The 18,729-nt window shown below is 35.7% G+C and overlaps 1 protein-coding gene across 3 annotated transcripts in view; it reads right to left on the bottom strand.

Annotated features, from left to right (window-relative positions):
* Positions 1-18,729, bottom strand: part of LOC113511209 (MTOR-associated protein MEAK7) — a 39,025-nt gene that overhangs the window by 19,094 nt on the left and 1,202 nt on the right. For 2 of the 3 annotated variants that reach the window (XM_052900309.1, XM_052900308.1), the window contains exons 2-5: positions 18,478-18,640; positions 1,970-2,102; positions 1,546-1,637; positions 489-685 (exon numbers count right to left, since the gene is read on the bottom strand). In XM_052900309.1, the coding sequence (XP_052756269.1) occupies positions 489-685; positions 1,546-1,637; positions 1,970-2,102; positions 18,478-18,639 (584 nt within the window). In that variant the 5' untranslated portion in view covers position 18,640. The remainder of the gene's footprint in view (positions 1-488; positions 686-1,545; positions 1,638-1,969; positions 2,103-18,477; positions 18,641-18,729) is intronic. The other variant, XM_052900310.1, reaches the window with a different exon arrangement.

Genomic DNA, 18,729 nt, shown 5'->3' with positions numbered 1-18,729 from the left:
CCCTTCTCGACACAAACCCTAATGCGTGTTCAACATCTTAATAAGCAACCTCTCTAAAACCCAATTTCAACCCTACTCTATAATATAGAGAGATTGGGGGAAAAGGATTGTTAGTAATGGAGACTAAAAATCCCATTACTAGAATATACCCAACCAGGTCGATCTCCTCGTGGTTCTCCCTGAAAACCATCATGGTTAATTCCTGATGAATTCATCACGATGGGCTAACTGGCTTGTTTTCATTCTCATGATCACCCTTTACTGGTGCCTCGCCAGCGTATCCCATTAGCACAGGCGGGGTTACTATACCATTTTCATCCACCAAAATATATATATATATATATATATATATATTTGGTAAATAAACTCATTTCATTTTATTTAATTTCATTTCATAATCTTCGAAAATTTCATCTACCCGTGCGAAGTCGGGGCGAATCACTAGTAAGGTATGAATTTAGAAATAATCATAAAAAATATCCACCGACCATTTGGACAACTGTTCAGCGGTGCAGTGATGGTGGGGGGAGTCCAAATCCCCCCCAACGGTGGCCGCTACCGCCTCACCCAGCGCCTGGACGTGCGACGCGCGACCTTTGAACCCCTTCTCGATCCACGTGCGCGCGCGTTTCGACGATGAAGACTTTAATATCTTTATATACGTCGATGCTATGCTTTCACAGTACTGGAATAGAAGATTTTTGGTATAAAAAATTTAAAGAGAGGTAATAATTCTTACTAATATAAGAAATGTGAAATGGACTTTGTTTGTTTGTTACCTCTTAGCGTCTTAACGACTTGACCCATTATGGTGTAATTTGGTATACACGTACTATATCATATATGGGATGGTGAAGGAAGATAGGGTACCTACGTTTTATCCCTGTCAGTGAACATATAGTGGTTACGCGAACAAAGTCGCGGTTAAAAGCTAGCTAAGTTAACATGTGCCATAAAATCTCAAGCCTATGAGATACAACCTAGAAGATCCAGACCCAATACCCAGCCGTCAACTGTCCATAGCTGAACATAGGCCTCTCCCATAAGGAAGGGAAGGAAAATGAACTGTCAGTTTTCTCATATTGGGTTTGCTGGAAGAAATCTCTATTGGAGATAAGCTCGCCTTTGTGCACTATTAGGTTTGTTTTTACATTTTAATAACCTTTTATGTACAATAAAGAATAAAGAATAAAAGGTTTTGCCAGTAGTTGCACTGCTTAGCTGGCGGGTTGGCAATCACAGTCAGGCTTTGGTGATGTTTTAAGAAGGACGCTGCTGATCATCCCTCGACCATTAAGTTCCTTTAGTCGCTTCTTAGGACACCCACGGGAAAGGAAATGGTGGCCCATTCTATACCGAGACCACACTTAAATAAATATCCACCGGACAAGAAGGAAGACCCAATATAAAGGACATAACTTGGAACACCCAGACCCAGTATCAAGTTTAAAACAATAAGGCACTAGTTCTTCTCTCTCCACCCCGTTAGGGAATTGGCGTGAAGATAGAGCGATTAGATAATAAAAAAATTGGGAGGACTCCTACTTCTTTCAGCAGCTGGTATGGTAACTCGACTGTCTCGTTGTAGTCTTTGCCCAAACTGTTGTATGTGACCATCATTCTTTCATCCACTGTACCTGTAACAATGGGATATGGCAGTGAAATTACAGGGTACAGAGCTGTCAGATCTGAGCCTTCAGGAATGGCAACTCATGGGGGGTATCATAGGCGAATCAATATACTCTGTTACGTCCATGCTGCTGCTCATATCTATAGGCGACGGTTACCACTTTCCATTAGGTGGGTCGTTAGCTTGTTAGCCATTCTAAGGTGCTTAAAAAAAAACAAATTATTGGTGTTAGTAACAGGGTCTAACAGCCCCATTGCTAGCTATTGCTAGCAATAAAGTTTTTTTTAATTATACATATTTTGTTTTGAGAGCTAATATAAAATTAGACAGAGAACTTACCTCTCACATTGTATACGTACAACTCGGCGAATCTATTGAACTCGACCGTCGGTGACTTCTGCTGACCGGAACCAAATAAAAAATTCGAGAGGTACTGCGCCAATCTCGGGTCGATTTGGGGTCCCCAGAATTTCTGTAAACGTGATCAATTAATATTATAAAGTGGAAAGATTTGAGTTTGTGTTTGTAGTGGATAAAACAATACTAAGGTCATTAAATTAAATATTACACAAAATACTAAATGGCTCCAAAATCGAGACTTGTAGTTTTTGCTGATTATTTTGTAATTAAAGATAATTTGAGGCAAAATTTCTAAATTGGCGAATGGTTTTATTTATTTTTTATCGACATAATAATAATTTATTATAACTTTTGTCTTTACTCTCTTGTATTGTACAATTTTATAAAAACACACTAGCAAGAAACAATGCAATTGTGTGGACTATACTAATTCATTCAGAATAAGATCGCGTTATCTGTTATTTCACATTTACACATAATAATATATTTATCCTCTTTTTACTTATTATATTTTATTATTAATTAAATTTTTAAAACGTGTGCTAGTTTCTGACCTCACTTTCTAATACATGAGACTGTATTAGTTTATCATAATCGTTAGAATTCTTTCAGGTTATAATATATTGCATATTTTATTATTTCCCGTGTTTACCTTCATTGCGTATAAACATGAAATATTGTACAGGAAATCCATATTTTTTTTGATGGGTGAAAATGGTATGGTAACCCCGCCTGCGCTAACGGGATACGCTGGCGGAGCACTAGTGAAGGGTGATAGATGAGAATGAAAACAGGCCGCTAAGGCCATCATGATAAATTCATAAGAAATTAACCACGATAGTTTCCAGGGAGAACCGCGAGTAGGTCGACCTGGCTGGGTATATTGCTAGTAATGGAATTCTCAGTCTCCATTACTAACAATCCCTTTCCCCCCTGCCACTGTGGTTGGTTAGGTTGACTGCTAACATTTTAATTATCATTGCTAACATTGTTATTAACTTATTGTTGTTACTGTATGTTTAATCATCATCTTCCTACCCTTATCCTAATCATTTAGGGTCGGCGTAATATGATTTTATCCATATTACAAAAAGATTTGGTTTTTAGTTTTATGATCGGCCACCTGCCTGACGTCAACCCTCTTTGGGAATGCATTTGTTGGTGATTTCCATCACCTACGGTTTGAAAGAAAGGATTGAGACAAAAAGGAAGGGAACGTTGGAAAAGGAAACTGTATGTTTAAGTACAGTAATATATATTCCCCCCAGGAAATCCAGATTTAACAGTATTAAACAGTAACATGAGATTTCCTAAATATTCCCATGTAAACAGGAACTACACAATCGATGCAGGGAGCTTGTTATAATCTAAAATTTCATAACAAAAGATTTACTTCTGTGTTGAACATATACCAATTACCAAGACTGTTTTTGAAAACATATACACATACGTTAGGGTTATTTCCCATTGGAGTGAACAAAAACAATGGAATGCTAAATACACCGATTCAAACGGACCTCTTTCGCTTCCTACACATTCATCAATCTATTCATACACGCTCGCCGCTTACGGGTACTTTTAATTTGGCCCTTATGCAGCACGTCGTATATTCGGTCAAATGTCCGTATAGGGCGATCTCTGTCGACGATTTTAGAAAAGTCTATAAATATATCAGTGTTAATTACTTGAACAACATTCGCGTATTTAGAATGTATTTCCTCATCAAAGCAATATTCCCATTCGTGTTTCAACCATGAAGCAGTTGTGTTTGCATGGCTGTGTTTCGGTTTGAAGGGTGGGATATGGCGTGAATTTACAGGGTACAGAGGAATAACACCTGAGTCCTCAGGAATGGCAACGCATGGGGGGTATCATGGGCGAAACAGTATACTCTGTTATGTCCATGGTACTGCTCATGTATATAGGCGACAGTTATCACTTTCCATCAGGTGGGCCGTCAGCTTGTTTGCCACTCTAAGTTGTATAAAAAAAAAACTACTTCAAAAAGAACAATGTTCAATTTGATTATATTTTTTTACATTTGTTACGTCATAACTCTGTCAATTATAAACCGATTTGGAAAATTCCTTTTTATCTACAAGGATATACTTACAGATAGGTTCAATGGAAATTGTAATCACAATCAATTCGGAATTATAGTTTTTAAATTAAAAAAAATTTTGAAACAATCTTTTGTGTTTTATATTTCTCGTATTCCGTTATTGTGTTCGACATCAAAGAATTAGAAACATTACAAATGGGAGTGTTATGAGTAATGAAAATTTTCCATTCGGTTAACTAACATAACATTATATTCGTTTATATTGTATTTGATTACGAAGGAACAGGGTTTTTTTTTCATATTTTTGTTCGTACCAAAATCATTTTTTTTATTTTTTATACAACTTAGAGTGACAAACAAGCTGACGGCCCACCTGATGGAAAGTGGTAACCGTCGCCTATAGACATGAGCAGTACCATGTACATAACAGAGTATACCGTTTCGCCCATTCACGAATTCAGTGAATTCACGCCATATCCCACCCTTCAAACCGAAACACAGCCATGCAAACACAACCGCTTCGCGGTAGAAACACGAATGGGACAGAGGTACCCAAGCAATCCACTTTTGTACAAAGTCTCCCTCTGGTAAGTCTCATCCCAGTAAATGGAGCTTAACATTTCGTTCGTCATGAATGCTACCATAAAAGTCCAAAGGAACGATATTTTAACCTTAGAATATATAGATAGAGCATCACACTGTCCAAAACGGGTCAACTTTTTGGCACCTAATTGTCATATCGTCATAGTCGTAGAATACTGACGGATCTGACAAAGATTACATATAAAGATCCGTCAGTATTCTACGACTATGACGATATATTCACATATTAGCTAGTTCGTCTTTTTATTAATGTTTTAGTGACTAGTTGTTTTTTTTTCGTTTTCATATTAAATTTAAGTTTACTTAAATAAAAAAAATATTTCCATTCTATTCTAATCTCTTCTGTGTATTATGTTATGTCTAACAAATGTTCTGGCACATATCAAAAGGTAACCTTGCATTTAGGTGCTGTCGAGTTGGGAGCTAAAATTTCTTAACCTCGTATAATTTAACAAACATTCGATATTACAAATATATATAAAAAAAAAAAAATAAAAAAAAAAAACTATGTGGTCTCAGTATAGAATAGACCATTCCTTCCTTTCCCGTAAGTGTCGTAAAAGGCGACTAAGGAAGTGTGAAGTACGGGCAGCTACGTCCTTCCTAAAACATCTCCAAGGCTCAACGGCGGTTGCCAATCCGCCTGCCAAGCATGGCAACTACTGGTAAAACCCCTCAAGGAGGCTTATGTTCAACAGTAAACAGTTAAAGGCTGATACGACGATAATAGGCTACAGTGACCGTTTACCATCAGATGGGCTGTATGCTTGTTTTACCTTTGTAGTATAAAAAAAAAAAAACAGATAAAATAGTTAACCTCCTTTAAAAAAATCTCTTAAAAAATTCGTCTGCATTTTATAAAGTCAGAGTCGGCAGTAAACAATGGTTAACAATATATTGTAACAGCTATTTCGGTGCATTCTAAAATAAATTTAACAGCCCCGCGCAATACGCCCGCTTGCGCCATAACTGTAGCAAACACTAAACACTACGAATTAATAAAACGTGATTTCTTTCATAAAACCCCATCGGCACCGTATCTTTCATGTGTTATGGCTATTTAATGGTGGTTTTATTGGCTGTGATGACAATAAAGGCGATGAGATAAAGATGTTATAATTTAAGTTTTTGTTCCACGAGAAACATCGACTACAAATCAGCGCCGAACGAACATCAGTCCAGCAAAAGCTGGGTTTGTACCTATTGCCAGGCGCATACGAATACTGCACAATATATTGATTAATTTATATATGTACATTATAATTTCTGTAAAGAATGGCAATAAATTGAATTATTATTATTACAATAGTGGTAAAATCAGTTATTTTGATTTAGAAACTTAGCTGCTTAACCAATTTTGATAAAATTTCTATGGTACCAATCTGAGGTTTTATCTTTTTGTACAAAAAGAAACATTTTTCAAATTGGTATATAAATGACGGATTTCTAAAGTGACAAACATAAAAAAAACAATCAAATTGAGAAACTCTTTTTTGAAGTCGACTGAAAAATGACAGTCTACGTAAGAGGACAATGTTAGTTTAAAAAAAAATAGTAGCCCTTGAATAATGCCGTAAAGTTAATTTTTTCTTTACTTATTTTTTTTTTATACCACAAAAATGGTAAACAAGCATACAGCTTATCTGATAGAAAACGGTCACTGTAGTCTATGACCACCTGCAACACTATGGGTGTCGCGTGCGCGTTGCTGATCCTAAAAATCTTTAATACACATTTTTTTTTTATGTTTTTTTTGATGGGTGAAAATGGTATGGTGCCGCCTGCGCTAACGCGATACGCTGGCGGAGCACCAGTGAAGAGTGATCAATGAGAATGAAAATAGGCCAGTTAGCCCATCATGATGAATTCATCAAGAATTAACCATGATAGTTTCCAGGGAGAACCGCGAGGAGGTCGACCTGGTTAGATATATTGCTAGCAATGGGATTCTCAGTCTCCATTACTAACAATCACTTTTCCCCCAGTTTATTAATATTGAATTAATATCAATTTTGTTATTATATTTGTTTAGAAAGAAAGAAAGAAGAAATAACAATTTTTATTCAACTTAGATTTAAGCATTTTTGAATAATATTTTTTTCATTACCGCTCATTCGGAACGCAAACTCAGCCAAGAAGAACGGACAAGAAACTCAGCTGTTGCTTTTTTTTTTCAGAAAGTTTAACTATATAAATAATTAATTTGTGTGAATACAAACTACTAAGCAGTATCAGATTATAAAATTAAAAAAAAATATATAGTATTTAGAAAACAAAAGGATGGGTCCTGTTCATATTTAAAAAATAAGTTCCTAAAATAAAAATATAATAATAATAAAAAAAAAAAATCTGAATTTGCTACGTAATCGCATAACATATCGCAAAAACAATATGTGTTATGTAATTTTAACATCAAATTTGTATTTCGTTCGGCACCGAAACTTCGGAAAACATTTCATGGTAGACCCTCTGGTGTAATTCCAGCGTTCATATAATTCCGTGCGCGGTCAGGTGACTTTGTAAGACGTATGTTGCAGACCGTACAAATATCAACAAATCGTCCACTAAACCACAGAGATATTTATTCGTGGTTATTTTTAATCAACCTCCAGAAACCATTTGAACCTCTGCGGTAGATAAATTTGTTTTTTTTTTTTTAATTCCACTGTAATAACTCACAGAGGCATTCAAAATGTACGTATTCGCTTGCAGTACGTGGCTTTGACCGCGTGGATGGGATAATGACTTGTGAATCCTTACAAATAGGTATTATAAACGTGAAAATCAGTTTATTTGTTTGTTACTTTTTAGCGCCTTAACGTTTCAACCAATCATCATGACATTTTGTATATACGTATTGTATGGGATCGATCCATGTGGTCCCGGCACAGAATAGACTACACCTTCGTTTCCTGTGGGTGTCGTGAGAGGCAACTAAAGGAACTTAAGGACTAAAGAACTAAAGGAAATTAGTTCGGATATGTGCAGAACTAGAAGTGCATGACATGTAAATTTTATACAAAACTTGAAGGCATTAAGCCTTCAAGTATATTCTTTAGACGACAAGTCATGAATGATACTCAGCTAGAGTGTACATCCTCTTCCGTGGGTGTCGTATGAGGTGACTAAGAGAACTTAATGTTAGAGGAATAGGCAGCAGCATCCCTCTTAAAACATCTCTAAGTGCCTAATTGCGGTTGTCAATCCGCCTGCTAAGAGTGGCAACTACTGGTAAAACTCCCCTTGTGGGGAAGGCTTATATTCAGCAGTGGACCAAGATCGCTCTTCAATGATAAGGCCGTCCACTTCTGCCCCCTTACCATGCTTTTTATTTAGATTTTTTTATAAAATTGTATCTTTCATTAGGAAGAACAACAAAGAGTTTTCATTCATTTTAATCCATTCATTCGCTATATAATTCGGTCTCATGACGCATCGACGGCACAAGCAATCGTTATGGAATTTGGCGTACACATAGTATTTGGTAAGGAGAAAAATGTAACTTTTGTTTTTATCCCGGCCAATAAATCCCGGTTATACGAACAAGACCGCGGGCTGAGCCAGTTTACAATATTCATTTATAATCAACCTTCCAGAAACTCGGAACCTTTACAGTCGATTAATATACCATGTTTTTTCTGTACACAAATTCTACCGTAATAACTCATGGCGGCCTTCAATATTTACGTGGCGGGTATGGTTTTCTTCAATCCTAGCCTATAACAATAGATTAATGTGCATTGTGTAAAAACGGCGATGGTTCAACGAGTTCTACTTCGAACGGAATGTAACGGAATGCGCAATTAAAAATTTGAAAAATGAAGGAGTTCAAATTTTTTTCAGTAAATGTTGAACTATGAATATTCTAGGTATAAAAATTTAAATGCAGCAAAGTTGCACCTAAAGTTTATATAACAAGCAGATTTTGTTTAATAAATAACAAAATGAAACGCGATTAACAAATATAGAAATATGTTTATAAATTTTCACATTTATAACAATAGCAGGATAAATTAGAAACCTCACTATTCTTATTTCAAAATAAATTGAATCGACGAAAGACGACAAGTTTCATAGGCACAGGATTTGAAAAAGAATATTTGAATTTAGAACGCGGAATTGCGTACAGTTTCTAAATCGACTTAAACTAAAAAACCCGAAGCCAAATTAGAAAATAATAAAAGAATTTGTGACTTTAGCTTACCGAAGTGTGGCAACGTTGCAATTGCAATATTTGTAATTTTCAAACAACAATTCATAATTTTTTCAATTATCAATTAACAGTTTAACAATATTTCTGATTAATTATTTAAAACGCTGCTGCTCATCCCTCGACCATTAAATACGGGTGGTACTTAATGGTAGAAATCGAAACTTATACCTTCATGAGCATATTATGTAAATCGCTATTATATGTCACCAGTTCTATACTATTTCATCCGTTCACTATCCACTGCTGGACATAAGCCTTCCCCATAAGGGGAGGTTTGTCAGTAGTTGTCAAACTTGGCAGGAGGGTTGGCAAGCAGTTAGGCTTTAGAGATATTTTAAAAGGGGCGCTGCTGCCCACCCCTCGCCCTCACTTAGTCGCCTCTTACGACACCCATAGGAAAGAATGAGGTGACCCATTCTATGCCAACACCATACGGAATTTAGCATATAACAGAGCTAAATGATATTTCAATTTGCATGTATTAATAATAGGTTTCTTGTTAACACAAACTGCCAATCGCAACGCGCTGTGTTATAAAATTCCATCGTATTAATTTTGTTTATTGTACCCGTCTACGTTAGATTTATTTACAAAACTGTCTATAGTCTATACAATTTACAAAGTTAGCGGATTTTTATCGCCTGATGTATTAAAAGTGTACAAAGATCTGATATTAATATAGGTTAGGTATCTATTGAAAATCTCCTCAGAAGAGAATTTCAGTTCTACGGATAGATCCTTATTGCAGAAATACACGCTTTTTTTTTAAATGGCCCGATCCTCAAGCTCTTTGCGATATTAGGAATCAGGTAATGAATGTCTGAAGACACAACCTACAACACCCAAATCTAAGCCGATTAAAAAAACTTTGAATGAATGAATGAATGAGTATACTTAATTTGCATTATACAATATAGGAAATAAGCAAGACAATTTACAAACACAACGATACAATTGTATAAGTACAGTAAGGCGGTCTTATTGCTGAGAGCAATCTTTTCAAGACAACCTTAAGGTAATGGTTTGTCTTCTAAATTGGCTCGACCGGGCCAATTTAGAAGACAAAGTTTAATCGTAATCGGGACCTACGCACTTTACGCTATACAGGTCGTCAAACTCATATTCATAATCGTCTATTTTTAAATCAACGACCAAAAGAAGTTTATCTTTTGAAATTTTGTGTATCTTACGCGATTACGCGCCAATTCTGGGGGCCTACCATGAAAAATTCTGAATTTTCGTACTCAATTTCATGTATTTGTTCGTACCGAAGTCGATCCAGTAAATGGAGCTTAACATTTCGTTCGTCATAAGTCTTACCATAATAGTAAAAAATAACGACAATTTAACATTTTTAATATTTATAAACGGTACGTATTGTTATTTTAACACCATATGGTAAAAATTTCATGGATGATCCTCAGAACCAATTTTTACAATTCTTTATGCAATCGGCAGAGTTTATTCCGTTTCTTTCCGAAAAGTAAAAAAAAAATATGTTATAATAAAAACCTAGTCGTACGAGTAGACATACGACTCCCCATTCTAAATTCAAATATTTTCAATGTGTTTACGAAATATCTAGATGTTCACAATGACTTTTTTTAACACTATCATAAGTTTTGCATTATTTCTTAATAATGGTATCCCCGCCTGCGCTAACGGTATATGCTAGCGGAGTACCAGTGAATGATAGGTAAGGACAACAGGTCAGTTAGTCTATCGTGACGAATTCACCCGGAATTAACCACCATGGTTTCCGAGAGGTACTGTTAGGTCGACCTAATAGGGTATATTGCTAGCAATGGAGTCTAATTTCCTCATTACTAACAATCCTTTCCCCTCCCGGCCATTTATTGATGTAAGTACTCGTGATTAAAGTTGTTGTTGATGTTGTTTTAAAATTCGTCAAAAATGGACAAGCAAAGAGCATGGCCCATACAGCCTTGTCATAAGTTATTATCGGTGGGGGGAAAGGGATTGTTAGCAATGGAGTTTGACAACCTCATTGCCAGCAGTATGCCCTATTAGGTCGACCTCCACGTGGTTTCCCCTGGAAATTAATGAGTATACTTTATTTGCATTTTTTTTTTAATGGATGATAATGGAATGATAACCGCACCCGCGCTATCGGTATACACCGGCGGGGCACCAGTGAAGGATGATAGGTGAGGAGATGAAGTAGATCAGTTAGCCCATCGTGACGAATTCAACAAGAATTGTTCACGATGGTTTCCAGGGGGAACCACATTTTTTAAATGAAGAAACAATCAGATAGAGAAAAAATAATCTTTCACTTGTCGTTTGAAAGCATCAATGGATTTTGTACTTTTAGAGAATTTATATATTTCGTAGAAAAAATTAAAGTAATTGTTTTTGCAGAGCTTACTTTTTGACCCAATAGAATATCTCATTCGTATGGGTAAATCTAAAAAAAAAACCGCGCCAACTACGTCACGAGCATACACTAGCTATTCTATTATACAATCGATAACCATCAACTAAACGACTCATACATTTTCCTATATTTTCTATAATTAATCGCATTATACGAAACGCATTTGACAATTAGCATTAAGGTGATGGCTGGTTTGGTAAACAAAGGGGGTTTGACGTCACGTCGAAGTCGAATCGAGCGTGTTATGAGTCGAACGACATGACACAGGTTTGTTGCTCTAAAACTAATGTATTTACAGTTGTACACGTGTGTTGTACAGTTTACACAAGATTTTAAGTAACCGCAAAAGAAACTATGTAAATTTAACTGCTAGGAGTACGTTCCAAGACACTTCCAAATTTAAAAACACTTTTAGAAATTTTAAAATTTTTGGAACGCGTATATGAAATTAATATTTTTGAACTTCTGTGCAAAATATGTCATCATGATCATCATATCAGCCTTTAAGTGTTTTTTTTTTTATGGATGAAAATGGTATGGTAACGGTAACTTCGCCCGCGCTAACTGGATACGCTGGCGGAGCACCAGTGAAGGGTGATAGATGAGAATGAAAACAGGCCAGTTAGCCCATCATGATGAATTCATCAAGAATTAACCGTGATAGTTTCCAAGGGGAACTGCGAGGAGGTCGACCTGGTTGGGTATATTGCTAGCAATGGGATTCTCAGTCTCCATTACTAACAATCCCTTTCCCCTCGTCTTTTACTGTTCACTGTTTAAGATAAGCTTCCCCTTGGGGCTTTGCATGTAGTTGCCACGCTTGGTAGACGATTTGGCAACTGTAGTCAGGCTTTAGAGATATTTAAAAGGGACGCTGCTGCTTATCCCTCGCCCTCCCTTAGTCGCCTTTTACGACACCCACGGGAAAGGAAGGGGTGGCCTATTCTAGCCATAGCCAATGTTATAGGGTATAACATTGGCTATTGGTCATATCCTATAACCTAGGGGGAAGGGATTGTTAGTAATGGGGAGGTTAGTCCCCATTGCTATTAATATACTCTATCAGGTCGACCTCCACGCGGTTCCCCCTGGAAACCATCTTGATTGATTAGTTGTTAAATTTGTCACGATGGGCCAACTGACCTGCTTCATTCTCACTTGTCATGCCTCACTGGTGCTCCGTCAGTGTATACCGACAGCGCAGGCGGGGTTACTATTCCATTATCATCCATAAAAAAAAAACAAAATGCAGGTCGCAGACACTCGAGTCTCAGCCGTGTCTAGTCACCACACCCCGCCCAATTAGTATTGACCATTAGGGCAGACATTTGCTGATGACGCACGCTCGCGCCCTCTGTTTGCTGTTAATGTTTACATATCATTGACCTGTTATTTGTTATGCAAATATTGCCAGGAAGTCTAGACAATCCCATTAGGGTTTTGGTAGATTTACAACCAAAATAAGCTGCACGGTAAGAAAAGAGTGTAATTTATTATATCCCTTTTATCACAGAAAAATAGAATAGTAATAAATTTTATACACATTTGCTTAATTCTAAGTATTTTTGTTTTTTTTTTTAAGATACAGGTGTCCGACAAAGGGCATAAAATTTAAACAGTGTGTCCAACCAACTTATTAATATATTATTTACGGGTAGTATTTAACTTAACTAGTAGAACATTGCCTAAACAATTATGTTTTTTTTTTTTTTTATTTTATCCTACATACACGTAGACGTATTTAGAGAGTAGGCCGGATGGGCCGTGACACCTCAAAAATATCTAGTGCCACCCCAGAATTACTAAGGGCCCTTTCCATAGACTGCCATAAGGATCGACCCTGAGTCACCTGCACCCACTGGCTCCCTGCTAAGCATTTGGTGTCGTCACGCCATCTAGTGTGTGTGGCACTTATTATCAGATTCTTAAAAAAAATACTTATTATTCTAATTTAAAAAATCAAGCTCTTTCGGTAAAAAAAAACACGAGTGCAAATCTAATCGTTTCTTAAGTTCTATTCCAGATCCAAAGTTTACACCTCCTTACCGATTCAGTTTGCAATAAATCATTGCGGTCAGCCATTAACAATTACGACCGTTTCAAACACGACTGCGAAGTGAGATGCGAAAAATGGCGGGAAACAGTGAGAAAATTAAATTTCAACTTTTTAAAAACTTTTAATACCGAATGACAGAAAATGTGGGTATTAAGTAGAGATGCTTAATATCCGATTTCTATATTTTCTTAATATCCGATATCTATATCTATATTTTCACCAGAGGGAGACTGTACAAAAGTTGATTGCTTTACGGTTGACAATGGGACAGAGATACCCAATCTCTGTCCCATTGTCAACCGTAAAGCAGTTGTGTTTGCATGGCTGTGTTTCGGTTTGAAGGGTGGGATATGGCGTCAATTTACTGGGTACAGAGGAATAACACCTGAGTCCTCAGGAATGGCAACGCATGGGGGGTATCATGGGCGAAACAGTATACTCTGTCATGTCCATGGTACTACTCATGTCTATAGGCGACGGTTACCACTTCGACGGTGGGCCGTCAGCTTGTTTGCCATTCTAAGTTGTATAAAAAAAAAATTCTTCTGTACATTGAGCGATACCGGCGATACCAGTCTGATATCTATATTCATTACGAGCGGATTCTTCTTTTCAATATCACATATTGGAAAACCGATAGTTAATATATCTGTTATTGCGTCTATATATGTATAGATATTGTATCTACAATATATAGATCTTGATATATATATCCTGAGTACTAAGAACGTTCATAACTTCAGCTTACCGAACTGTGGCAACATTTTAATTATCTGTCAAGTTAAAAAAAAAAACAAACAATTTAAGAACTTACAATGATTATGACTAATCCTTTAATAAGTTCTCTATTAGCGAAATGAAACATTTATCATGCTACAGTATTTTTATAAAATTTTAACCGAATTATTTTTTTTTTTTTTGGATGACAAAAATGTAATGGAAAAATTCCAAACCAAAATAAGAAGTAGATACAGTTTTCAGTGAGTTTATATGCAACGTATTCCATTATTATTATTTTAGTTCGCTAACACAGCACTTTTTAAATATTCAATCAGAACCATTTTTCAATCTTATTTTGAAAGTTGACAGATAACTGCGATGTTGCCATACTTTATTTTGAACAATGTTCCTAAACTTATTAAGAACACGCGAAAAGTAAAAATAATTTCTTTTTTGGCGGTCGGTTAAAACGTTTAAAATAAAGTCACTACACTACAGTATGAAATTCAGCGTCACAGCTACCAGTTTATGGCCCTATATCCCCACCGTATACAATAGATTTAGTTGAAACTAATTAAAGTTTTGACAATTGGCCAAGCGTAGGTCATTCGACAACTATTTTTCAATACATACCAACCAGCACTTATTGTTACTTCCCATTTTTAAATATATTTTAGCGATTTTAGTGATCTAGCAGTTTAAACATACAACCTCTACTTACTAATGCCGGTTCGATTCCCATACAATACAAGCACGGGATTTGGCGTTCCAATATTTCTGCCTACCCTAATGGGTGACAAGCGTGAAAGATACGTATGTATCACTATACATACATATCTGTATTCATGAACCAAAAATGACCAGCTGATGTTACTTATGGATAATATGGACCACTTTGCTAGTAATTTACCCTATTAAGTCGATCTCCACGCGGTTCCCCCTGAAAATCTTCGTAGTTAATTTTGGTGGAATACGTCACGATAGGCTAACTGACCTGCCTACATCGTCACATATCATCTGCCATTGGTGCCCCGTCAGCGTAAACCAATAGTGCAGAAGGGTTAACCATACCGTTCTCATCCATTAAAAAAAACCATTTGCTATATTTTTATATATTTGGCGTTGTCAGTAATCGATGACCTGCTTGCATCATCACCTATCATCCCTCACTGGTTCACCACATCCATCAGCGTACTTATTCCAATAGCACAGGCGTGACTACCATTCCAATTTTACATACGAGTAAAATAAAAAAAAAAAACTATTTGCTATTAGACACAGATCGTATGAAACAGTTTCTTAGCTCTATAATTTTTTATACAACTTAGAATGGCAAACAAGGTGACGGCCCACCTGATGGAAAGTGGTATTTCAGATTGAAGCTTTCTCTAATACACATTAGAACTTTAACAAACACAGGAATAAGACTAAAACAATGTAATACAGCTTATAAACAAGAATACCTGTAAAAACTAGGTACACCTGGAAAATATTGAAATTGTATATTACGGGATCGTTCTTCTAGTGAAATTGAACATTTATTCCAAAGTAACATTACTCGTCCTTAACTTGAAAGACGTCCTATATTAGTATGGAGAGTTCAATTTTTTTTAACGTTCTCGACATTGATATATGAGTTAACAACACAGATTCGGGGGAAAGGGATTGTTAGTAATGGAGACTGAGAATCCCATTGCTAGCAATATACCCAACCAGGTCGACCTCCTCGCGGTTTCATCAGGATGGGCTAACTGGCCTGTTTTCATTCTCACCTATCACCCTTCACTGGTGCTCCGCCAGCGTATCCAGTTAGCGCAGGCGGGGCTACTATACCATTTTCACCCATCAAAAAAAAAACAACACAGATCCACAGTTACAGACTAAAAATGCCATTGAAAATTCAGCGTAGTTACTTGAATTTTGAGCTCATATCTACATCTACATTTGAAGCGAAACGTGGAAAAATATTACTACATTTTTTTATGCAACTTAGAAAGGCAAACAAGCTGATGGCCCACCTGATGGCAATTGGTAACCGTCTCCTATAGACATGAGCAGTACCATAGACATCACAGAGTATATTCCTGAGGACTCAGGTGTTATTCCTCTGTAGCCTGTAAATTCTCTGCCATTTCCCACCCTTCAACGAAACACCCTTCACCTTCACCCTTCCCGAAACAGCCATGCAAACACAACTGCTTCACGGTAGAAACATAAATGGGACATAGGTGCCTAAGCAAACGACTTTTGTACAAAGTCTCCCTCTGATATATTTGTAAAAACGTAACGTCTAGACAGACATGTGGTTTTTTATTTACAATAAAAAAAAAACACATGTCCTTTAATAAATATTCGTTGTTTTATTTGCAATTTGGAATAGTATAACTTCTAGACGGTGTTGTAAACCTTGAGTTTTGTCCATATTAATGTCTTTCAATTTAAAAATGTTCAATTCCACTGTTAGAACATTCCATAATATGGTAATAATAAACAAATCACTCTGCATAAGACACAAGTGCCGTCTCCGAGTGTTAACAAAATACATAGACTAGTGCAAATTGTGAACAGAGATTAGCACTTCGTATGGGACTTACAAAACGAAATATACATTGGGTACGTAACTTAAAAATATACTGATATTACATACAAGTGGAAACAAGAAATTAAATACAATGATCGAATAAACAAGACAGGTTTGTTTTATTAGGTTGTTATAGACATTGTTGCATTGCGTAAATTGAGATGTTCTTGAGAAATACTGTATTTAAAAGGGTAATTGTTTAGTGCGTAATTTTAACTTATTTATGTGTATATAAATATGTAATTTTACAAGTTTTATATCTGTATTATATTCAGGTATAGTATCTGGTAACACATAAGTAATCCTAAATAAATAAGTCAAAGGCTTGGTAAATCACTACAGGCCATTAATTTGTACGTTTATGGTCCTATCTATCTATCTCACTCTATTATGCCTATTATATTCTTTTTCCCCTTATGCTTTACCATTCATTATATTATTTATCTACGAATCAAATATTACAGTGGTAACATTTATTCCTCTATCTATAATTAACTAGAACATAATACTCTTTTTGCCATTTTTATATAGGCATCATTAAAGGAATGAATAACGTTGTAAACATTATAAAATAAACACACCGACTGTCATGCGTTGCCGTTCTTAAAAACTGAAGTATTATGTCGCAATAGCCTGTAATTTTACTAGTATATCCTTCAAATCGGAATACAGCCATACGAGCACAGCTACATTGTTGAAGAAACTCAAGTGGAACAGAGGTACCGTGCAGATAGCTGTTGTACAAAGTTTCCCTGTGATTTTTTTTTTATACCACTGAGGTGGCAAACAAGTAAACGGCCCATCTGATGGTAAGCGGTTACCGTAGCCTATGAATGCCTGCAATACCAGAGATATTACGCGCGCATTGCCGACCCTGAAGATAAGTCCATTTGTGACTTTCATCTCTTGTATTTATCGCAATAAAGGCCATTAGAATGTCATTACCTCTATTCATTCATACAGAGTAAATAAACAACTAGGAACAACCCACTCCCGAAGCCACAGATTAACACATGGCTGTTTGTTGACGTCTAGATTGCGCGCCAAACCGCATTGTTCGACGTTTAAAAATGTATGAAATAGTTCTGCCATGTCAAGGTCAACGGTCTATTTTCGAATTCCAGCATATGTTTCCACAAATTATTTTCACTATTGATTAAGTTTTTTTTTAATTACGCGAAAGAGTAAAATTTACAATGAAACAGGCAAAAATCCTTAATTTCTAAAACAATATTATTTAATTTTAAAACCTGTCTTGTCTATGTCTAAGAACTGGTGATAACTATTAACACAATGGCTAGACATATACTGATGAAATTGTTCTACTTCACTCACCAATACTTGTATGTAATGGATATTCAGCCAGTGACAGGTATCAAGTGATATGAGTTTCATGATCGTTTTGAGCTCTTAGATAAACAACTGTTTGTTTTTTTTTTTTTTCATTGAATTCATCAACACACATTAAACGAATTATTTTTTATATATTAAATTTGAGCGTGTTTGACTATAATTTCACCTGATCTAAAATAACAATGAGATATAAGGTGTTGCATGTTAATTTACAAAATAATTAATATCAAATAATAATTTACTATTAAGATTTAGGTTTCTTTAATAAGAAGTATTTATAATATAATTTAATTTTTGTGACCATTAAACAAATTACTGTAGTTTAAATATGCTTATAGACTTTTTCAATAAAGATTCTGGACTTGCACATAAATGAAATATTTTTTAAATTTAGAAAAAGTGCACAAAAATGTTACATTCATATTATTAAAAGAAAATACTGTCACTGACTAAATATAAAAAATAAATTCTTTAAAAAGGAAAAACAAAAAATGAACACACTTCTAGCAACACTGCATCTACTTTTCCACTCACGATGAGATCATCCTCCCGTATTCTCTCCGAGTTTTTGCTGGCCGCCCTGAATGTTGCCGCTACATACTTCTGCTCATCTTTGGTAAGTAATGTACATTTTGCAGCTAACTTCTTACTTGTGTTGCCCATTCTAAAATAGTTATAATTAAAAAAAAAGCTGTATTGAATCTTATATTTAATTTGTTATCTTATTTATATAAATTAACATAAGTACAAAAT

The sequence above is a fragment of the Galleria mellonella genome, unplaced genomic scaffold (genome assembly GCF_026898425.1).
Source record: "Galleria mellonella isolate WM207_F2 unplaced genomic scaffold, CSIRO_AGI_GalMel_v1 utg643, whole genome shotgun sequence".
In the NCBI taxonomy this organism is placed as follows: Eukaryota; Metazoa; Arthropoda; class Insecta; order Lepidoptera; family Pyralidae; genus Galleria; species Galleria mellonella.
This window is presented reverse-complemented; position numbering and strand designations above follow the sequence as displayed.